We start from the raw sequence: 23,247 nt of genomic DNA on the forward strand, positions 1-23,247 counted from the left end.
TGGGGTTTGAAGTTATTTTTAGTTAAAGAAAAAAACGGGCTTTCTGAGGGTCACAAATTGAACTGAAGGTCAGAAGGAAGCTGGGTGTCGGCCTGGAAATGATAATTGGGCTTTCCTGGGAACTGACTGGATCATCAGGCACTCCTTGGTGCAGAGGGCAGAGCCGCCCTTCATCAATGCATGGCCTACGTGGGCTCTCAGGTCACCACCATGTGCCCACTGACATGATTAACACTTATTCTTGGGGGCATTAAATTAAGGAATGACACAGGAAGCCGAAACAGTGGCTTACTCAGTTGGATTCTGAATCACAATCAGGAAATAGTCTTTATCTGAAAGAGAGAACAACAGAAAAACGAATCAGTAAATGTGCACCAGGAGGAAGACGGCAGCTCCCACCCACCAAGCATGCAGGCGGGAGGGAGAGCCCGAGAAGAGCGCCAGTGGCAGCTCCTTTCCACAGCCAGGAGCAGGCGCGAACCCACGGTCTCCTGCCAAGTGGCTGCTGCGAAGTGCAGCCTTCACTTGCAGGGCAGTGAACATGGTAGCATACTCTCTTAATTTCTATTACTAAATAAGATTTGGAGGGCTGGTAAGATACCCTGGTAACCCGAGTTCTTGAGTGTGCATGTGGGCGTGTGCGCACACGCACATTAATGTGAGATCTCAATAGCATGGCTGATAGACACGTTGGTTCATCCCAGTAAGCCCACTGACTGGCCTGTTGCTGATCCCTACACTCTACAACACACCCCACCCCAAAGAATAATTTGAAAGGTCACAGGAAGTCAGTTGCTGCTTTGAAGCATTTCCAGCGACACAGTCTCGCCTCAGACTCTGCATAGACGTGGAAAGACTTCACTTACCAAGAGAACAGGACAAAGTGCGTCTGTCAGGGCAGAGCTCACTGATTTTCTTTTTTTTCTTTCTTTTTTTTTTTTTTGTGGTACTAGGGCTCAAAGCCAGGGTCTTCCAAGTGCTAGGCAAGTGCACTGAGCTGTACCCTCAACCCCAAATGAATTCATTTATGGATTTTAGATGCAGCTACTCTGTTCAGCACAGCCTGTCAGTTGAAGCTTTGTGACAGTAGTCTACAGGTCTACAGAAGTTGCCATTAAGTTCTAGGCATGTGATTGTGTCTCTAGGCCAGTGTTAGCTCTGTCATGGATAAGCTTTCTCAGGTGGCACCTCAACAAACCCCAAAACCCGCTCTGGGCAGGTGCTAGTGGCCTACCATCTTACTAATAACCATGACAACTAACCACTTAGGTGACAGCATTCTGCACACACAAGTAACAAGCTAACAGCAAAACCAAACAAAAACCGAGTATTGCGTTCTAAGTCCTGCAGCGGCACATCAAGTCCCCTGTGGGAGGCCTGCACATTTTACCCTGTGTGCTCCTGCGCCTGCCGTGGCAGGCAGATGAAGCTCAGAAGAGTGGTTCCTGCAGGCACTTTTGGAAGTGGTTAACCTACCACGTAGATTCCAAGACTCAAGCTCAGGTGGTCAGGCCTGGCAGCAAGAGCTTTTCTTGGCCAAGTCATCCAGACAGCCAGGGATGTGGTGGGGAAGGTCATTTGTGCTGCATCAGTGAGATTAGTAAGTGAAACTATTAAATACCTTGATTTGTTAAAATATGAAGAGCTAGATTAAGAAGCTGCAAGCAGTCTATTACGTAAGAGACGGTCCTGTCCTTCCAGGCACTCTGTTCGCACTGCATGCTGGGACCACAGCCTCCCCTCCAAGTCTCAGCTGGGCCTGGTCGATGCTGGGGCTTCCTGGGGCAATCCTCAGGCAGTCTAGCCCTACTCAGCCCCAAACCAGAATTTCTGTATCGACCACATAAAACTGGGTACAAAGAAGTATATACTACTGATTTTCAACTGAAATACCATATCCCAGGGGCTGGAGACAGCTTAGCAACTGGTTAAGAGCACTTACTGCTCCTGCAGAGGACCTGCAGTTAGTCCCTAGCACTGACAACGTTCTGTTACTCCAAGCTTCAGGGGGATCTGCTGACCTCTTCTGACACTGCATGGACAGAAGTATTCCCAGGCACAAATATAAAGATAACTAGACCCCACGTGCCAGACATCCTTAACCCTACCCCACAACAGGGAGGCCTCTGTAATGGGAGGAAATTAAAGCCATCTTGGGGCCCTGCATAGTGGCACATGCCTTTGATCTGGGCACCTGGGAGGGAGAGGCAGGCAGACCTCTGAGTTCAAGGCTGGCTTGGTCTACATAGTTTCGGAACAGTTGGGGTATGTAGCGTTTAATGTGTTGTTAAATATTGTGTTTACAAGTCCCTGCCCTTGTAGAACTTATTGTGGAAAACAGAAAACAGTGCAAACGTAGCTAAGTAGTCAGCCAGGCAACAGGGAACGATGGCATGTCCCACAGGAGGGTGGTATGTGGGAAGGATGCATGAGTGTGGTGACCCCAAGAAACAGCAGTGTTTATGGCTCGTTCAACACGTCACACAAACTGCAGCATCACTGGAGTATGAGACACGCAGACCCACACCCAGGGCAAGTGCCAACATGTTCACTCCCTGCAGACGGCTCTGCATGCTGCCCGTGTGAAGGTCTCCACTGAGGAGCCTGGAGCCACTGAGCCTGTGAACCCCGTGAGAGCTCAAGCACCAACTGTCTTCAATGTCCATGGGCCCTCAAGGACAAATCCGAGTGCTACTGCACTGAGCTGAGACCTGTATGGTCAGGACTTCCAGACACCTCTGGAGCTTCAAGTGGAGAGACACTGTCTACCAAGTGTCTGTCTCTGTGGCAGCATGCCATCTGTCCTTTACACTGACTTTCTAGGTCTGCCACTTGGCATCTCAAGTCTGCACTGACATAACCACTAAGTGGAAAGGTGACTCCCGTTCCCAGTTTAGGGAGATGGAGGTTTGTCCTCCATAGTCCCACAGCAGGAAGCCTGGGTGGAGGTGGGTTCTCATTCAAACTGATTGCAAGGCTTAGCTCTACGATGGGGTATATCCCAGAGGATCACAACAGCACAGCCCTCTACCCATGTTTACAAATGTGGTTGTGGAGAGAGCAGCGGCTGGCAAGAGCTATGTTAATTAAGCACGCAGGACACTGTTATAGAATAAATACAGTGGCAGTTCTTTTATGACTGACCCTCCCCATCTCTCCAGCCAGGCAGACTGGGCTGGAGCAAGAGCAGGCCAGGGAACAGAAGCCACGCTGGTTTGCTGCTGGGTCTGACTACTGCCCCTTCCCCCCAACAGGGTTTCTCTGTGTAGCCCACCCGCCTTTGCCTCCCAAGTTCAGGGATTATAAACACTGCCTCACCTCGCCAGCACCCCAATATCCTAATATCACTTCCCACCCTCAGCACCTCAGGTTGCAGGATCAGATCCACACAGCTGACTCTGGGGTTTGAGGCCCCTTCTAAGTTGGACCCAAGCCTCACTTTTCATAACTTCCTTTAAAGTCAACCTGCTCTGCGGCCTGAGGCACCAGCATGTAAGGACTTACACATGGCCAACCAGGCTGAAAGTCAGGCAACCCGTGCCTCCCCTCTGCAGTTCCCATCCTTGTGGGCTCCTCCCAATGTGAGCATCTCGTTACACTGAGAGGATGCTAAGGCCTAAACACAGGCATGCTTGTACTACACAGCCAAGCTTTTCACTAATGACTCAAAATAGCCATTTATTCCAGTGGTGGTGGGGAGCTGGCTGCATGGGTGGACGACAGGACTATAATTTCTTTTTCATATAGAAATAGCTTTTCCATGCCTCTGACTCATATTTTCCTGGCCCTTAAGACCCAGCTCTCCAGCATTCCTGCTTCTGAGAAATCTTTGTTGACTTCCCAGGCAGACCTCATCAATGTGCCATGTCCCAAATTCCTATGGAAGTTGAGAAGGATCAGCAATGTGTGTTTGTGTCTTTCTCCATGTGGAGCCACAGTCCTCCTATGAAGCTTGCTAAAGATCTGCTGGTGGCCACCACGTGACAGCGAGCAGGCAGTAAGGCAACCTGACTCTTCCCCCCCCCCCCCAACCTGTGGACACACCGATAGGTTCTGAATCTAAATATGAAGGTGTAAGACCCTTACCTGGTGCCACCATAATTTCATTTTTCTTGGAACGAATTCGAAGGAAGGTTAAGTCATTCTGGGGGTCGATTTCACGCACAGTGCTCCGTGCCTTTAAGATGAAGTTGTGCATGAGGTTGGCGTACTGTGTCGTGGTGGCGTTGTCCATGGTGCTCTTGATGGGGATGCCTGTGGGAAGAACACATGGGAACTGAGCAGTTCACGGGCCCTTTCTGTTCAGTGCCTTCCCGCACATCCCTAATTCTAGAACAGCCGCTTAACAGCAACCAATGCCGCTATTTACAGAAGGCTTGCCATATGAAAGGCATAGTGCGCACCTTGTGAGCCAGTGCGTGGCATCACCATCCTCATTGGCTTCTAGGCAACAGGAGCCCTGAATAATGAGGTGACTTGCCTATCGATGCAGAAACAATAAAGATTTAAATACAGGCATGTGGGATCAATTCCGTGCTCCTTTCCCTAGGCCCACCCTGCCTGACTGGGTCAAGCAATAAAAGGAGAGATGCTCCTTTGTAATACTAAGCTCAAACTGACTTAGCACTCGGGAAGCAGAGGCAGGCAGATCTCTGTGGGTTCAAGGCCAGCCTGGTCTGCACGATGAGACCCTATCTAAAAAAGAAAAGAGGTTGAAAAGAGGTCAGCTTGTGCCAAGACAGCAGAAACAGCCCATTACTTTAAGCATGGATACATGAGGTTCCTCCCTCCCCGTGTGTTTCTGTGTATGCAGCATTGCTGTCTTTAAGAGAGCTCATGAAGAGATGTGGTAAAGTGAGCACTTGGTGTGCCTGAGACCTGGGTCCAGTACCTAGCACACACAACAAACCATGAAAAGAGCCATGAAGCACGGCCATCCATAGCTGCAACATTTCCGTATTGCTGGATGCTTAGGCTAGGATTTCACTGGTGTAATTAACCAGACAAGGACCATCTCTTCTTAAAGACTGAAAAATTAAATGAACATTACTGTCATCACTGTGCCTGCTGTCATGAAGTGAGGAATGTGGCCTGAGTCTGTGAATTGCTGTGGCCTGTCAGAAGGCTCCATCCAAGACAAGTCTGGACACTACTAAAGAATGCCTTACCAGTGACTCCTCAAATCCAAGTGGCTAGCATGGGCCTGGGACCCTATGAGTCTGGCTAAGAAGTGAACAGTTTAGAGCCAAAGGCAGCCATGCAAGCTGCTTTTATCAGGGCAGCAGGAACATGTGAGACGGCTGAGCAGGAGAGGCTTTAGAGCCAAGTGAAGGCACAGGGATGGGCTGCAGCGGGCACTTGCCTTTAAGGGCCTGACTGATGCTGGGGCCCCAATGCTGCAACTGTGGTACCATGCACACCTGTGCCCCATGAGGCCCCACTACACTGTCCTTTTCAGAGGGTGGAAGTGGGACTGGCACTTGCTACAATCTACCCACACTGGGATGACCCTAGAGGAAGGACTCTCATGTCTGATGACATCGCAGTGCTATGCAGTTTCCTTTAGAGCAGTTACAGCCCCAGCTCTGCACTATTAGCAGAGTAGACATTTTACCCATCCCCCACTGAACGGTAAGTTCCCTGGGGCAGAACCTAATTTTATTTAAGCATCTACTGATGTTGGCACTTGAGTTGTTACTGGGGTTTACTTCCAGGGGTTCACATAATAGGATGAGTTGGTCACATATCAAGTAGGCAAATACAGAAGGGCCAGCGAACTTAACCACTCAGTGGCTCACTCTAAAAAAGAAGAGCTAAGAGAGCAGGAACCAAAACTCAGAAGAATTTCAAACCAGAACAAAAGTCCATATTCAAGGATGTCAGATAGATGGCCTACCTAGTTCAAGACGCTTCCTTCACAAATACTGTGCAGCCTGCAGAACTAGGAAGCTACTGGGGAAGCACAGTTTCTAGGCTTGTACAGTGAGATGCTCTCAGAACAACAAACCCTGCTCAGGCCCTTTAACAGGGCTGACGGGCAGAGCATGTCCCTAGCATGTGCAAGGCAACGAGCCTGAGCCCTTGCACGGAAAAAAGACTTCACCAGATGCTACTACCAAGCACACGTTCTGTATTAACCCGGTGGCTGGAAGCAAAGGGGAGCGGGTACTTTGTTGTTGAGAGAGCAGAGCCTGCACAATTCTATTGGGGTACACCCTTAACTCTCCCCCCCACCTCTGCTTCTGGATCTCAGGGTCTCCTGCGTGCTGTCCTTGAACTCACTGTGTAGCTGGGATTTTTAAACCCAGTTCTTGGTCCACTATCTCTCAAGTGCTGGGATTACAGGCTAGCAGAAATAAAATTAATCTTAGAAAAGACCTTGGCTTTGTAATGAAAGGCAATCATAATTAAGTCTCTTTCTCTTCAAGACAGGGTTTCTCTGTGTAGCGTTGACTGTCCCTTGACTCACTTGGTAGACCAGGCTGGCCTCCAACTCACAGAGATCTGTCTGCTGCTTCTTCCTGAGTGCTGGGATTAAAGGCATGTACCTATCAATTAAATTTCTTTTATTTTTTTCAATTAAATTTCTAGAGTGGAGTTTTCTTAGGAAATGCAGGGAACAGGGCTGCTTGTAGGAAAAAAGCACCTGTCCTTGGATTTTGCACAAAGTGGGTGGTTCTAGCTAGGTCCCCTCACCCCACCTCCTGTGCAGGGAGATTCATCATCTGCATCTGACCAGCCATTCAAGTAAACTCCTCCCCAGAAGACCGAGGAGACCGCTGGGCACAAAGAAGTCAGCTGGAGAATTAGCCACAAAAAGCAGAGTCACCTCAAATGGATGCACAGTATGAGCACCCTGTGTGAGCTTGTGTGAGCTAGTGTGAGCACCTGTGTGAGCTAGTGTGAGCACCCTATGTGAGCTAGTGTGAGCACCCTATATGAGCTTGTGTGAGCTAGTGTGAGCACCCTGAGCAGGAGCAGCAGGATAGATTAATCAACATTACTTAGCCAAGCGTAGTGAAAGTTTGTAACCCTAGCCAAGACAGACTCAGGTAGAAGGAATCCCATAAATTCTAGGCTACCCTGGGCTACACAAAGAGTTCCTGGCTAGCACTGGCTACACAGTGAGACATTGTCTCACTGAAAAACACTGAAGAATAAAAAAATTGTACACTTTTATCACTGAACTGCTCTTCAGGCGTTTACACAAACATTTAAAGTGTCAGTACAATACTTGCTTAGTGGGTATCAGGCCTGCCTTTAATCCTCAGCACTTAAAAAAAGGTTTTTGCATATGTAAAATCTGCAAAACAAAATCTCCAACATTTAAAAATGAGTAACAATAGTCAGGTGTGAGAGAAAATACGTGTCCCCCCTCCCCCCAACAGGGTCCTGGCTGTCCTGGACCTATGCAGATCAGGCCAGCCTCGACTCCTGCCTGTGCCTCCCATGTGCTGGAGTGAAGGGCATTCGGCACTATTTCTGAATCTGATGGTGCACACTTTAGTCACAGCACCCAAGAGGCAAAGGAATCTTTTGTGAGTTTGAGCACAGCCCAATATACATAGTGAGACCTTATCTAAAAAACAAAAGTCTTAGCAACTCTGATTATCACTTGAGAAATAAATTGATTACAAGAGCTGAAAAGCATGGATTACTGACAGCTGTGACTTGTCAGGGCAGCAGAAATGAGAAAAATTTCTTATTTACTAAACTGAGCTTTCTAAGACAGGTAGAACATGCCTTTACTCCAGCACACGGGAGGTGGGTGCGGGAGGACCCTGAGTTCCACGAGACGCTGGTGACACAGCAAGACTCTGTCTCAAAAAAGGAGGAAAAAATCCCAAGCACAGTATCAGAACTTTGAAGATATTTTAAAGAAAGAAGATTTCTTTAAGTTGTGGGGCTGTTTTCTGGAGACCTGCCTGGGTGCAGGCCACGGTCTGAGGGGCTGCCTACCTTCTGTGTTCACCACAATGATCCCCTGCACGCCTTTCTGGCTCTGCAGTCTCTTGAGTGTTTCCTCCACCTCTGCCTGCCAGAAAAGGAGACCAAGATTAGGAGCCAACAGGTGGGCTTCAGATCCCAGCAGATGAAGGGCTTATTCATCTAAAAGTGAGCGACACCCAGGCCTTTGGCACTGCTTCTGCCCCCTTTCCACCAGGCAGTTAGCCCTCCCTGCCCATCAGCTATTTGAGAACAGAATGTAAACACCCTCCCTCTGGAGTCCAGACACACCCGTGACCCACACATATGGTACAGTGCTGTGATGAATTGGAAAAAAAACAAACAGCTTTTATAGGAAGGAGGAACTGTTATTTGTGGCTCAAACATCACAAATGAATATATTTCAAAGGGAGCAAAACGACACCATGAGGATAAACTCAGTGACTTAATAAACTGTCACCCCAGACAGAGCGACACTTGGCATCTGGGCAGGAAGAGGCTTACTAATTTTGATTACCCAGAAACTACTCAAGGTGGGATGTCCTCGTAATAGAAACTGTCAACAGAGCAGACAATGAGACTTTTGGAGTCTTCCTCTGTCATTCACACCTCTAATCTGTCACTTCAAGCCTTCACCTTTCCACCCATAGTCACAGCGCTTTTGTCTCCCTGTGTTGTTGTTTTTGAGACACTGTCTATATATAGCCCTGGTTTTCCTGGAACTGACTCTGTAGACAAGGCTGGTCTCAAACTCACAGATTGCCCCCCCCCCCCCCCCCCCGCCACTGCCTCTGGAGTGCTGGGATTAAAGATGTGTACCAGGGCTCTTTAAGAAACGTACAGGGAACACAGGGCCTCTGCTCTGCTGTTCCCCAAAGCCGCAGCCTGCTGTGTCCTGTGGACAGCCCCTGGTCCCCGTATACATCTGCACTTGTGCACTGAGGTCACTTGAGCCTGTGTCTAATTGACACAAACCATCCAGCCCAGCTACGCCTGCATTCCCACAGGCCCGCTGCCACCCTGGGACGACCAGGTGGCTAAAGGCCAGCATAAGAACACAGTCAACAACAGCCAGGGCAACATGGCACGACTAGAACCCTGCCATCCTACTACAGCAAGCCCTGGAAAGCCTAACACAGCTGAAGCACAAAGCAGTGGCCTTAAACTTCAATCTTACAAAGACGATAGAGGCCTTTAAAGAGGATATGAAAAAATCCCTTAAAGAAATACAGGAGACCACATCAAACAGGTGAAGGAAATGAATGAAACTGTTCAAGACCTGAGAATGGAAACAGAAGCAATAAAGAAACCCCAAGTGAGGGATCCTGGAGCCAGAAAACCCCGGGAAGAGGACAGGAGCTGCCAATGCAAGTGTCACCAACGGAAAACAAAAAAAGGAATCTCAGTCACCTAAGATACAATTGAAGAAACAGATACATCTGTCAAAGAAAACGATACATCTAAAACGTTCCTGACACAGCAGGGCGCAGTGACACAGGCCTTTAATCCCAGCACTCAGGAGGCAGAGGCAGGTGGATCGCTGTGAGAGTCCAGGACAGCCAGGGCTACACAGAGAAACCCTGTCTCAAAAAGTTCCTGACACAAAATATCCAAAAAATATGGGACACCATAAAAAGACCAACCCTAAGAATAACAGGAATAGAAGATGACTCTCAACTCAAAAGCCCAGAAAATATTTTCTACAAAATCATAGAAAAAAAAATCCCTAACCTGAAGAGATGCCTATAAATGTACAAGAAGCTTACAGAACACCAAAAATAAATAAATAAATAAATAAATAAATAAATAAAATCCTCCTGCCACATAATAACCAAAACACTAAATGTACAAAAGAAAGAATATTAAAAGCCACAAGGGAGGGCCGGGCATAGTGGCGCATGCCTTTAATCCCAGCACTTGGGAGGCAGAGGTAGGCGGATCCCTGTGAGTTTGAGGCCAGCCTGGTCTACAAAGTGACTCCAGGACAGCCAAGGCCACACAGAGACCCTGTCTTGAAAAACCTAAAAAAAAAAAAAAAAAAAAAAGAAAAGAAAAGAAAAAGCTACAAGGGAAAAAGGCCAAGTAATATATAAAGACAGACCTATCAGAATTACACCTGACATCTTAACAGAGACTTTAAAAGCCAGAGGGACCTGGGCAAGCAGCCTCTAGGAGACCACAGATGCCAGCCCAAACTGCTATACGCATCAAAACTTAGAATCACTGTAGATGGAGGAAACAAGAGATTCCACGACCAAACAAACTTAAACAGTATCTTTTCATAAATCCAGACCTACAGACGATGCTAGAAGGAAAACTCCAATGCAAGGTGGTTAACTATACCCAAGAAAACACAGAAAATAATCTCATACCAGCAAAACCAAAATGGAAACACACACACACACACACACACACACACACACACACACACACACTACTACCAACACTAGCACCAACATCAGAACAACACTGACAATCACTGGTCATTAGTATCTCTCACCATCAATGGACTCAATTCCCCAATAAAAAGACACAGACTAACAGAATGCGAACAAAACCAGGACCCATCATTCTGCCGCATACAAGGAGCACACCTCAGTAACAGACAGTAACTTAAAGGGCTGGGAGATGATTTCCCAAGCAAACAGACCCAAGAGGCAGGCTAGAGTAACCATTATAGTATCTAACAAAATAGACTTTCAACCAAAAACGATAAAAAGAGATGAGGAAGGAGACTTCACACTTAAAGGAAAAATCCACCATGATGACAGTCTCAATTCTGAACACCTATGCCCCAAACACAGGGGCCCCCATAGCCATAAAAGAAACATTACTAAAGCTTACCTTACACATGGAACCACACACATTAATAGTGGGAGACTTCAGCACCCCACTCTCACCAATGGACAGGTCACCCAGACAGAAACTAAACAAATAATGAAGCATATTATGAATTAAATGGACCTAACATATCTACAGAACATTTCACCCAAACACAAAAGAATATACAACCTCAGCACCTCACAACTTTTTGAAAACTGACCATATACTTGGCCACAAAGCAAGTCTCAATAAATACAAGAAAAATGTAATAACTTATGAGACGGTCATGGATTAAATCTGAACGTCAACAACAGAAAGCCTGCAAACTCATGGAAGCTCAGTAACTCTCTACTCAACGACCACTGGGTCAAAGAAGAAATAAAGAGAGAGAAAAAGAAGCAAACATTCAGGAGAAGTAAGGAAATAATTAAACTCAATAAATTATAAACGAACAATACAAAAAATTGTTGGGCTGGTCCTGTGCACTGTGTATTCAGGTGCTGGTTTCTGTGCCCGGAGATCTGGTTGCAGCTGGAGGTTGGCACCGCCATTTCTAGGACACATTTCTGTCTCTGTGTTGTGATTGGCTACTGAAGAGCTGAACAGCCTGCAGCTGGGACGAGGGCTAAGGCAGGACCTGCAATCCCAGGAGGAGGAGAGAGAAAGAAGGTCGCCATGCTTAGGCCACCACGAGGAAGTGTCCTGGAGGACGTGGGTGGAGCAGGAATAGCCAGGGCAAGATTAGTTGGCAGGTAACAGAGCACATGGCTGAGAAATAGGCCAGGCCAGCACAGATGGGTTAGAACTGATGAGTCTCTGTCCAGCTATAGTTCTTGAAGCTTGTTAATTAAATGTAATAGATCTCTGTGTCATTATTTGGGCACTAGAGCAGGCATAGAAAAAACAATTTAACAAAGACTCAGTGAGACCAAGAGTTGGGTCATTGGAAAAAAAAAATCAAGATAGACCCTTAGCCAAATTAACTAAAAGGCAGAAACAATACCCAAATGACCAAATTCAGAAATGAAAAGTAGACCATAACAGACACTTGAGAGAATCCGAAGAATCATTAAGTCTTACTTCAAAAGCCTGTATATCATAAGTGGAAAAATCTATAGAAAATGGATGATTTTCTTAAAAGATAACACCAAAGTTAAATAAAAATCAGGTAAACAATTTAAATGGGCCATAAACCCCAAGGAAGTAAAAGCAGTCATTAAAGCATAGCCCAGGACCACACTTTCAAAAAAGAGCTATCACCAACACTCCTCAAACTATTCCACAAAATAGAAATGAATATTGCCAAACTAATGAGGCCACAGTCACCATGATACCAAAGCCTAAGAGAATTTCAGAGCAATTTCCCTAATGAATATTGATGTAAAAATACTCAATAGAATACTAAAAAACTAGGCTGGTGGTAGTGACACATGCTTTTAGTCCCAGTACTCCAGAGGCAAAGGCAGGGGGATCTCTTGTGAGTTTTAGTACAGCCAAGGCTACACAGAGAAACCCTGTCTTGGGGAAGAAAAATACTTGCAAACTAAACCCAAGAACTCATTAAAAACATCATCCACCATGATCAAGTAGGCTTTATCCCAGGGATAGTTCAATATATGAAAATCCATCAATGTAATCCACTATATAAGCAAATTGAAAGAAAAAAAAAAACACATATGATCATCTCACTAGATGCTGAAAAAGCCTTTAACAAAATCCAATCTCCTTCATGACAAAAGTCTTAGATCAGGAATACAAGGCATATACCTAAACACTATAAAGGTAACATACAGCAAACCAGTACCCAACATCAAATGGAGAGAAACTTAAAGCAATTCTACTAAAACCAGGGACAAGACAAGGCTGCTCACTCCACATCTATTCAGTATAGTACTTGAAAATTTTAGCTAAAGCAGTAAGACATGTGAAGGAGATCAAAGGGATACAAATTGGAAAGGAAGAAGTCAAAGTATCACAATTCATAGATGATATGACAATATATTTAAGTGACCCCAAAAATTCTACCACAGAGCTCCTATAGCTGATAAGCACCATCAGCAAAATGGCTGGATACCATATAAATAAATGACAAACAGGCTGAAAAAGAAATTAGGAAAACAGCTCCCTTCACAATGGCTCAAATAATGTACCTTGGTGTAACTCTAACCAAGCAAGTGAAAGAACTGTAGGACAAGACCTTTGGTCTTTAAAAAAAAGGAATTGAAGATGATGAGAAAAAAAAAAAAAACCAAAACTCCTACACTCTTTGATCAGTAGGATTACCAAAAACAACCTACAGATTCAATTCTATTCCCATAAAAATTCCAACAATTCTTAATAAACCTTGAAAGAACAATTCTCAACTTCAAATGGAAAAATAAAAAACCCAGTATAGCTAAAACCATCCTGTAAATCCTGTGCAATAAAAGAACTTCTAGAGGCATCACCATCCCTGACCTCAAGCTGTGCGACAGAGCACTAGTAATAAAAACCACATGGTATTGGCATAAAAACAGGTGGACCAACAGAATCGAATCAGAGACCGAAAAGTAAACCCACACCCTTACAGACACTTGATCTATGACAAAGAAGCCAAAACCATACAGTTTGGGGGGAATCTTTAATAAATGGTGCTGCTCTAGCTGGATGTCTGCATGTGGAAGAATGCAGATAGACCCATATTTATCACCCTGCACAAAACTCAAATCCAAGTGGATCAAGACCTCAACATAAAACCAGATACAATAAATCTGACATGGGAAAAAAAAAGTCTTGAACATACTGGCACAGGAGACAGTTTCCTGAACAGAACATCTAAGCTTAGGTACTAAGAGCAACAATTATTGAATGGAACCTCGTGAAACTGAAAAGCTTCTGTAAGGAAAATGACACCATCAAAAGGACAAAACAGCAGCCTGCATAATGGGGAAAGATATTCACCAACTCTACACCCAACAGAGGCCTGAGACCCAAAATATATAAAAAACACAAGAAATTAGCAACAAACCAAACAATTAAAAAAATGGGGCACAGAGCTAAACAGAAGTCTCCATAAAGGAATCTTTTAAAAAAAATTATGTTTCTCTTCCGGTCCCAGGCGCTGAGGGAGCCGCCGGTTACCGTGCAGACATGGCCAAGTCCAAGAACCACACCACACACAACCAGTCCCGCAAACGGCACAGAAATGGCATCAAGAAACCCCGGTCACAAAGATATGAATCTCTTAAGGGGGTTGACGCCAAGTTCCTGAGGAACATGCGCTTTGCCAAGAAGCACAACAAGAAAGGCCTGAAGAAGATGCAGGCAAACAACGCCCAGGCAATGAGTGTTGTGCAGAGGCCATTAAAGCTCTTGTGAAGCCTAAGGCCGTCAAGCCCAAGATGCCAAAGGGCCCCAGCCGCAAACTCAGCCGGCTCGCTTTCATCCCTCATCCTAATCTTGGGAAGAAGATTCGAAGCTACATGGCCAAGGGTCGTAGGCTGTACCAACCACAGCCCAAGGTTCAAACCAAGGCGAAAGCCACAGCTAAGGCCCCAGCTTCAGCCCCAGCTCAGGCTCCCAAAGCTGCCCAGGCCCCTGTGAAGGCCCCATAGAAAAGGCTTCTGCCTATGTGAAGACAGATGGACTGGTGTGACACACCTACCTACACACTATTTACAGACGACCAGTGTCCTATGCTGTTTTTACAAATAAACCTGAGGCAAGCTCTGAGAAAAAAAATTATTTATGTACACCAGAAGAGGGCACCAGATCTCATTATAGATGGTTGTGAACTACCGTGTAGTTGCTGGGAATTGAACTCGGGACCTTTTGAAGAGCAAGCAGTGCTCTTAACCTCTCAGCCATCTCTCCAGCCCCATAGAGGAATCTTTAATGGACAAGAAGCACTAATGGAATACTACTCAGTTATTAAAAATAAAGGCATTATGTAATTTGCAGGCAAATGGATGGAACTAGAAAGGATCATCTTGAGTGAGATAACCCAGACCCAGAAAGACAAGCATGGTGTGTACTCACAAGTGGATATTAGTCATAAAGCACAGGATAACCACACTACAATACACAGACAAACACCTGGTGGGGTGGAAAGGCAGGAGTGAAAAGGGGGGAGGATGGTGGGAGAGAAGTGGAATTAGTGGGGGGATTTTGGGGGATGAGCTAAAAACTCAGCACAATGGAAACTCCCAGGAATCTGTGAGGGTGATCCCAGCCAAATCTCCCAGCAACAGGGAATATGGAAAAAAAAGAAAAATAAGAGAGAAAAAAACAAACGTGCAGACTTCAGGCTGCTTCTCTGAAATCAAGACTGCCTCTTCATGACCCTGACTGTGACTCTGGGATGTGTGTCAGGTACAGACTCTAATTACCCCATCTCAGCAGAGCAGCAGCCACAGACTGAAGCCTGACTGCCCCTCCTCTCCCCATGGCAGGACTGGGTTTTGAAGTGTTCTTGTTCTCAATCTGCTCCCCCCAGAGGCTCAGAATGTATAAAGACGTTCCTCAAAGGTAGAGAGTGCAGCCAGGCATATGGATCTATGTGAGTTCAAGGCCAGCCTGATCTACATACTGAGCTACAGGATGCAGAGACTGTGTCTTTAAAAAAAAAAAGATGCAGAGGGTCTTTGGAAACAGGGGTACCATTCCCTCATTCCCTGTGCCAAAAGAGCTAGGGACAACTGAAGGCAGCAGAATGGATTATCACAGCACCCACTTCCTGTAAGTGCAGTGCCAGATGCTACAGGGAAGGGCAGAAGGCTCCGACTACAAAGTGGCAAGCAGCTTGATACCTTTAGAATCTAGAACCTGGGTACAAAGAGCAGGCTGCCTCTGTGGAGGAGAGTACAATCAGTGCGTCACCTAGGAGATCCTGGCCATTTCACAGACTTACTGACCTACTATATGCCAGGTACCGTTCTGAATGTGAGGGTCAAACGCTATAGGTCCTAGTTACCCTACGGGAAATTCATCCTATGGGAACATTACCAAGGAACAAAGGCAATTAACAAGGTATCTGCTGCAGTGACGCCTGCCAAAAGCAAACAGAGAAATGCTCAATAATAGGAAAAGACAAGAAAGGCAGCAAACACACATTGCAGGTGATGGTTCACATTAACAGAGACTAGGCCTGACCCACCTCCAAAGTATGAGACTGATATCCTGCAAAAACAAAAAATAAAAAGCAAAGCAAAAAAAAAAGTTTTTCATGTAGCTATAACTACCTACAAACAAGAAAGTTTGAGTTTCTGAAAATAATATCATACATAGCAGGATTTTTTTTTTTTCGAGACAGGGTTTCTCTGTGTAGCCCTTACTGTCCTGGACTCACTTTGTAGACGAGGCTGGCCTCGAACTCACAGCGATCCGCCTGCCTCTGTCTCCTGAGTGCTGGGATTAAAGGTGTGCGCCACCACGTCTGGCTATTTTCTTTTTCAAAAGAGTCATTTTTGCTGTCCATTATGGGTTCTTATCTATAAACCCCAGCACTTGAAAGGGTGATGCAGGTATGAATGAAAAAATGGCCAGTCATCCAACTGTGCCGCTGCAGGTCTGTAATCCCAGCATTTGGGAAGTAAACACAAAAGGATTAGGGGTTCAAAGGCCAGTATCAGCTATAGCAAATTTAGGGTCAGCCTGGGCTACAGAAAATACTGTCTCAAAGAAGATAAATAAAAATACTAACAAATACTGGGTGTAGTGGCACATGCCTTTAATCCCAGCACTGTGGAAGGCAGAGGTACACAGATCTCTGTGAGTTTGAGGCCAGCCTGCTTTACAAAGCAAGGCTAGGATAGCCAAGGCTACACAGAAACTCTGTCTTGAAAAAACAAAAACAAGCCTGGCATGGTGGTGCATGCAGGTGGATCTCTGTGAGTTGGAGGCCAGCCTGGTCTACAAAGTGAGTCCAGGACAGCCAAGGCTACACAGAGAAACCCTGTCTCTCAAAAAAAAACCCAAAAAACAAAACCCCAAAAACTAACAAATAAAACTCTCACCTAAGCCAGGCGTGGTGGCACACACCTTTAATCCTAGCACTCGGGAGGCAGAGGCAGGCGGATCCCTGTGAGTTCAAGGCCAGCCTGGTCTACAAAGTGAGTCCAGGACAGCCAAAGCTACACAGAGAAACTCTGTCTTGAAAAAACAAAAAACAAAAACAAACAAACAAACATAACCTCACCTAAGCAGGTGTAGTGGTATATACCTTTAATCCCAGCACTTGGGAGGCAGAGGCAGGCAGATCGCTGTGAATTGGAGGCCAGCCTGGTTTACAAAGGGAGTACAGGACAGCCAAGGCTACACATAGAAACCCTGTCTAGAAAAACACAAAACAAACAAACAAACAAAAAAACACAGACACACAAAAACAAAAAACAAAAACCTCACCTAAATATCTTTATTCTATTGTTTATTTCTATCACACACAAATTTACTTGGGGCTGGAGAAATGACCGTAGGATTACTTGTAGACCTTTCTTCAAGAGGAGCTGGGTTCAGTTCCCAACACCAATACAGAATCCCCAACTACCTGTAACCCCACCCCCACCCCACCCCCCGCAAGACAGCTCTACTATGGTGGCTGTGGGGCTTGGCACACTCAACATCTAAAGAATATGTAAGCTGCACCGGTGGCGCACACCTGTACTCTCAGCACTTGGGGAAACAAGTGGATCACTGTGAGTTCGAGGCCAACCTGGTCTACAAAGTGAGCTCAGGACAGCCAGGGCTGTTACACACAGAAACCCTGTCTCAAAAAACAAATACAAACAAAAATGTCATGTGTTTATGTGGTGCCCTGGGTGAGAACGGACCACACAGGCTCATGTTTGGCGGTGTTGGAGTATGAGGAGGTGCAATCTGTGGAGGGAGGTTTGTCACTAGGGCAGCTTTGGGGTTACACTCTCTCTGCTCAGCAGACGAGCTCCCAGGTGTTCCGCCATGCCTTTGTACAGCCATCATGGACTCCAGCCCTCTAAAACCAGAAGCCCAAACAAACACTTTAGAAGCCAGTGTAGTTAGCTGGATGCTTGGTTGCCAGTTAGTGCAAGTCTCCATGTTTTATTCACCCGTTGGCTGGCCCAGAAAGTGCCCCTTTAGGTGGGATTTAAGATTTCAAAGGCACAGTAGTTAGCTTGGCGAGTAAAAGAGCGAACCACACTCACTTCCTACAGATTATATACAACAGTGCTGCGTGAGTTCATTTGAAATGCTCACCTAAATATGCAGCAATTTTATGAGTGCAAACAACAGTACTGTACTGATTATAGAAAGCTATGAAAAAAAAACAAAACAGGGCACACAGCCAAATGTGGAAGGCAGAAAACAAAAACCAGGGCACAAACATGCTTATATAAAAACTCAAGAAATTACTAGGTGGTAGTGGAGGACTCATTTAATCCCAGAAGGTGGATCTCTGAAAGTTCAAGGCCAGCCTAGTCTACAGAGGGAGTTCCAGACACACACACACACACACACACACACACACACACACACACACACACACGAAATTAGTTGTTCCCAAAAGAGACCGAAACTGAGGTTATGGATGAGAGAGAGATTTTTCTCTTAGATTCTTTTGTGTTTCTTAAAACTATGAATACGTCATTATAAAGTTAAAATGTTTTATTATTTTGTGCATGCACCAGTGTACACAGTATGTACAAGCCTGCAGCCTGCAGAAGCCAGGAGAAGGTATCTGATGCGCTAGGGGTGGAGTTACAGATGGCTGTAAGCAGCCATGTGGGCGCCTCTGTCAGAACAACACGAGCTCTCTCGATGGCTGAGCCCATCTCTCCAGTTTCCTGTTAAATTTTTTTTTTACAGTTAACTGATGTGAAAAATAACATTGCAAAGGTGTGGCGCAATGTTTGATGATGTGGAGACATTCTTCGTAGTACAGTGAAAAACACAACCCCCCAACAGAACAGTCGATGGTGGCTATAGAAAAAAACAATGAAAAGACCATAAACAACTTAAGTGGTTGCCGCTAGGCCAGTGCTTCTCAGCCTTCCCAATGCTGTGACCCTTTAATACAGTTCCTCATGTTGTGCTGACTGCCCCCACCCCAACCATAACATTATTTCATTGCTACTTCATAAATATTTGATATGTGACCCCTGTGAAAAGGTCATTCGATTGGAAAGGGGTTGAGAACCACCGCTTTAGGTAATGCCATTGTTTTCCTTCTCAGTAGCTTTTATATTTACAGTTTTCTGAGGCTGAAGAGATGCTATTTTTCCAAGGGACATGAGTTTGCCTCCCAGCACTTATATGGTGACTTATAGCCATCAGCAAATACAATTCCAAGGGCTCTGACCCCCCCCCCCCGCCCCCCACCACCACCACCAGGCACACGAATGGTGCAGACACTATTTATATACATAAAATTAAATAAAAAAAAAAAAGTTTCTGTTTTGCGACAGAAACTCGTTTTATAACACAGGCTGGCCTAGAACTGCAAGTTTTTGCCCTAGCCTTTCCAAGTGCTGGGATTTCAGGCGTGCACCATCACACCAGTTTTAAATAAGATTCGGAGGTTTGGTTTAACGTTGGAAAAGGTCTGTACAACTCGTGATGATTGAAAGCACCACCCACCACCCTGTAAAGGTAGGCAGAAGGTTTTGAGCTCCTCAGTGTGTGTGCCCCACCGGGTCCTGAGCCGCCTGCCAAGCTGAGCCCACAGGAGACAGTCAAGCTTCTAGAGTTCGAATCCCAGGGACGACGGGCTTTGGGTTCCCAGTGTGAATATGGCGCTAATGGCCGTGCCTACTTCTCAGAGCGGAGGAGGAAAGGCAACGCCCGTAACATCTCCTACGGTGCCGGCCTTATGCTGGACTCCAGGAATCCCTGCAGCCTGGCTGGGGTCGCCCAAGAAGCCCAAAATGCTAGGTTATACGCGAGCCAGAGGGCGGGCCTCCGCGGCGGCCTCTCACAGACCGGCTTCCGGTCGCTCCTCCGCGGCTGGGACTAATGGCCGGCAGCGGGGTCCCGCCCGGTCCCACGGGGCGACGCCCAGGGACGAGGACCGCAGCCCGAGGATGGGCGCGCGCTTCACGCCGCGTGGCTGGCGCCCGCTCCCGCCGCCCCGGGTGGACACTCACCATCTCGGACCGATCCAGCAGCAGTAGCCAACACTCTGCCGAGTTCTCCGCCTTTCTGAGTCTGCGCACTTTTTTTTTTCTTCCCCCGAGACGGACAGCTCAGGCAGCCTATCAGGAGCCGGGAGAGGGGCTGACGCAAATCAGCGCCGCAAGGATTCTCCCCACTAGGAGGACCAAAGCCTGTGTGAAGAATTTCCTCTCCAGCAGCGCTCAGGAGTAGCCTGGTCTCCGGGTCTGCCTTCAGCATTCAGCCGAGGTCCCTGAAACACCCTCTGACCCAGACTGAGGTAGAGAGAAGGAACTTAGATGGGCTGAGGATGTGGGCATCGCGGGAGCAAGCTCTGGGATGAATTAGTCAGGGCTGTCCTGGGGGTGTAAGATTTAGGATTGCGAACTCCACCGCACTCCTGTTTCTTTGGAGAAACTTCTTTACATCTCCGCCCTACCATTTTCTCCCTCTAAAAGGACTTTTCCCAGAGTCCTGTCGTGTTCTCTGTCCACTAAGTTTCACCCTTGCATGTTACGAAAAAGATTCGGGTTTCCAACAGAAAACCTGGGTTAAAGCACTGGCAAGTAGTGAGCATGCCTTATGTTTAGCAACCTCACTATACTATTAGCATTTTCTTCAGAGTTTCTTCCCACACTGGTGCTTGCTGGAAGCAAGCGCGATGATCTGCCTCCGGAGTTTGAAGCTAAGCACCTTCTGTTCAGTGCAGGGGGCTGGTAGGCGAGGATAGTGATCTCACTCACACACGGGATAACACCTGTAGTGACGCGCTGTGAGCCTAGTATGACAGGCTTGGGAAGCATGACCTCCCTGGTATTTGCCACAAAAACCGAATCTCTTTTTTGTTTTAGAGACAGGGTTTCTCTGTGTGGCCCTGGCTGTCCCTGGACTCGCTTTGTAGATCAGGCTGGCCTTGAACCCAGAGATCTGCCTGCCTCTGCCTCCCGGAGTGCTGGGATAAGAAGTGTGCGCCACCGCGCCCGGCTCAAAAATCTAATCCTAATTTTAAGGAAATTAAACCCACATTGAGGGGTATTCTCAGAGGTAGTGTTCTTCAGTCTTCCTCCCAAAACCACGACCATTTAATACAGTTCTTCGAATTGTGGTGGCCCCGACCATAAAATTATTTCACTGCTACTTAGTAATTGTGGTTTTGTTAGTTATGAATTGCAAATCTCGGGCTGCAGGACATCTGATGTGGGAGCCACATGTTGACAACAGCTGCTCTAAGGCATCTCAACAGCACTGCCTCCCAAAGGGCATGCTGGGAGCGAGGGGGGATCTCAAGGTCAATCGGGTACATAGCTGTGATCTCGGCACTTGAGTGGTTAATGCAAGATAGTGGGTTCTAGGCCAGCGTGGGCTTCGCGCATGCTCTCTTGTCAAAACAAAGACATAACCCCCAACAAAACAAAACTGCAAGGTCATGAAAGATAAAGAGCTGTCAAAAATTAGGAGGAAATATTGGTAGAGAAATGTGGACTTTGGTGTAGGGAATGTAACAAATGCTGACTTACTGATTTATGTTAGTTTTGATGAGTGTACCAGGTTAACTGGGCTGTTAAATACTAGCGAAACCTAGATTAAAAAAAAAGTGCAGACAACTCCAAAACTTCTTCAGAATGGCCTTTGAAAGTGGCCAGTCACGGTGGCACACACCTTTAACACCAGTGTCCAGGGTTTCTGTTTGATGCCAGCCTAGTCTTCAAAGTGAGTTCCAAGGCAGCCAGGGTTACAGAGAGACCCTGTCTCAAAATGGTGTGTGTGTGTGGGGGGGGGGGGTGCGCAGTGATTAAGAGCGCTTGGTGCTCTTGCTGAGGACCTGGCTTCAGTTTCCAGCACACAGGGCAGCTCTCAGTTACCTATCACTATTCCAAAGTGTCTGATGACCTTCTGACCCAAGAGCTCCAGGCACACACGTATCCATACATGCACACAGGCAAAACACTCAAAGGTGTGTGTGTGTGGGGGGGGGAAGACTGGCGATTGGGTGTGGCAGCACACACCTTTAGGAAGGCAGAAGGGGGGCGGGGGACACACACGTGGGACCTGGAGGCTAGCTGAATCTACAGGGCAAGTTCCAGGACAGCCATAGCAACACAGAAAAACGTTTCAAAAAAATATTGTAAACATGGTTACTGAATGCTGGAAATAATGTATAGTGCCCCTTACCTCCAACTCTCCACTCCAAATAAGGGTCGACGCTCGCTCTACAGTGAATAGACCCCTAACATCCAAGGAATTAGCAGAGCAAGGATCACCAATTCCATTCTACACATGAACCAGACAAGGAGGCAAGAGGGCAGCTCTAGGCGAGGATTCAGTTATGGAGATTTATTTGGTAGGACTTGAAGTCTGGTTAGACGGTACAGGCTGAGTTGGGAGGGAGGGGCTTTAGTTTATAAGCAATACAGTAAAAAAGGATTTCAGAATAAGAAAAAAAATCCTGGTTTCTAATTTGAACTCTTCATTTAATTCTGCAGGTGTTATTAAAATATTTTGAGCTATTTTCTTTAATAACCATTCCTGAGTAGCTAGATAGGCAGTGTGGTCACCAGCGTCTGGCACACAGTGATAGTTATTGTTGGTCTGCGGTGCTGTGACTGTGGATATGGTATACTATACCAGGGAGGCACAACAGAACAGGTCTGAGATGAGGAAAAATAACAGCATGGCTGCTCGGGGACCTGCAGATAATGACTGCAAGTTTTCTAGGTGAAATACCTGAAGTTCTGAGAGAGCCCTCCTGCTCAAAGCCACTCTTTGCTGACCAGGAACTCAGTCACGAGGGACCAAGCAGCAGCTCCCCTTCACAGTGATGGCCTAGGAAGGGGCTGCAGTTTCTGTCTGCCAGTTGCCATCAGACCAGCACATTTAAATCTCACTGGCTGAAGTTTCCCTCTACTGGCTGGGCTTTAAGGAAAACACACCATCCTTTTGTCTTCTTTCCTAAACCAACTGGTGGGTGTGGGCCCTCATGCCATGGTGTGTATGAGGCTTGAGCACCATTTGAGGAGTTGGCTCTTTCCACTTTTTACATGGGCTCCAGGAACTGAACTCAGATTTGTGTGGCAAACGAATTTTACCCAACGAGCCATTTTACAAAACTTACCCATGTTTTTTCTAAACATTTTATGTGAGTGCCACAGCACAGGTTTGTGGCAGTCCGAGGACAATCTTTGGGAGGTGCTCCTCTGCTCACATCGGGTGGATCCCTGACATGAATCTCAGACCAGTAGCTTGCTTGACATTAAGCAGCTTATCCCTGAGCTATCTCACTGACACCTCAAGCATGGGTTTGTTGTTGTTTTGTTTTTGTTTTCAAACAGGGTTTCTCTGTGTAGTCCTGGCTGTCCTAGATTTCACTCTGTAGCC

General features: G+C 46.5%; 1 protein-coding gene and 1 pseudogene across 3 annotated transcripts; one reads left to right on the forward strand and one right to left on the reverse strand.

Annotated features, from left to right (window-relative positions):
• DYNLRB1 (dynein light chain roadblock-type 1) lies at positions 1-19,998 on the reverse strand. 2 transcript variants are annotated; one of them, XM_084775815.1, is made up of 4 exons: positions 19,866-19,998; positions 7,960-8,035; positions 4,087-4,254; positions 1-332 (listed from the first exon to the last, which is right to left on the reverse strand). In XM_084775815.1, exons 1-4 carry the CDS (start codon positions 19,866-19,868, stop codon positions 289-291), a joined length of 291 nt encoding a protein of 96 aa, XP_084631941.1. In that variant the 5' UTR covers positions 19,869-19,998; the 3' UTR covers positions 1-288. The 2 variants fall into 2 exon arrangements, with proteins under 2 accessions (XP_084631941.1, XP_084631940.1); XM_084775814.1 differs by lacking the exon at positions 19,866-19,998 and adding an exon at positions 11,224-11,349.
• Positions 13,010-14,477, forward strand: LOC311594217 (large ribosomal subunit protein eL29-like; annotated as a pseudogene). The gene has a single exon. The product of its transcript is annotated as a large ribosomal subunit protein eL29-like (transcript).
• Positions 19,999-23,247: the final 3,249 nt, after the last annotated feature.

The sequence above is a fragment of the Acomys minous genome (assembly GCF_964271855.1).
Source record: "Acomys minous genome assembly, chromosome: 3".
NCBI lineage: Eukaryota > Metazoa > Chordata > Mammalia > Rodentia > Muridae > Acomys > Acomys minous.

Coding starts and splice junctions, on each gene's coding strand:
- DYNLRB1 (XM_084775814.1), bottom strand. CDS start 11,334: ATGTGTCCTAGAAATGGCGGTGCCAACCTCCAGCTGCAACCAGATCTC. Junction 8,036..11,223: donor GCCCAACAATTTTTTGTATT/GTTCGTTTATAA, acceptor CTTTTCTGGCAG/GCAGAGGTGGAGGAAACACT. Junction 333..4,086: donor TGAAATTATGGTGGCACCAG/GTAAGGGTCTTA, acceptor TCTCTCTTTCAG/ATAAAGACTATTTCCTGATT.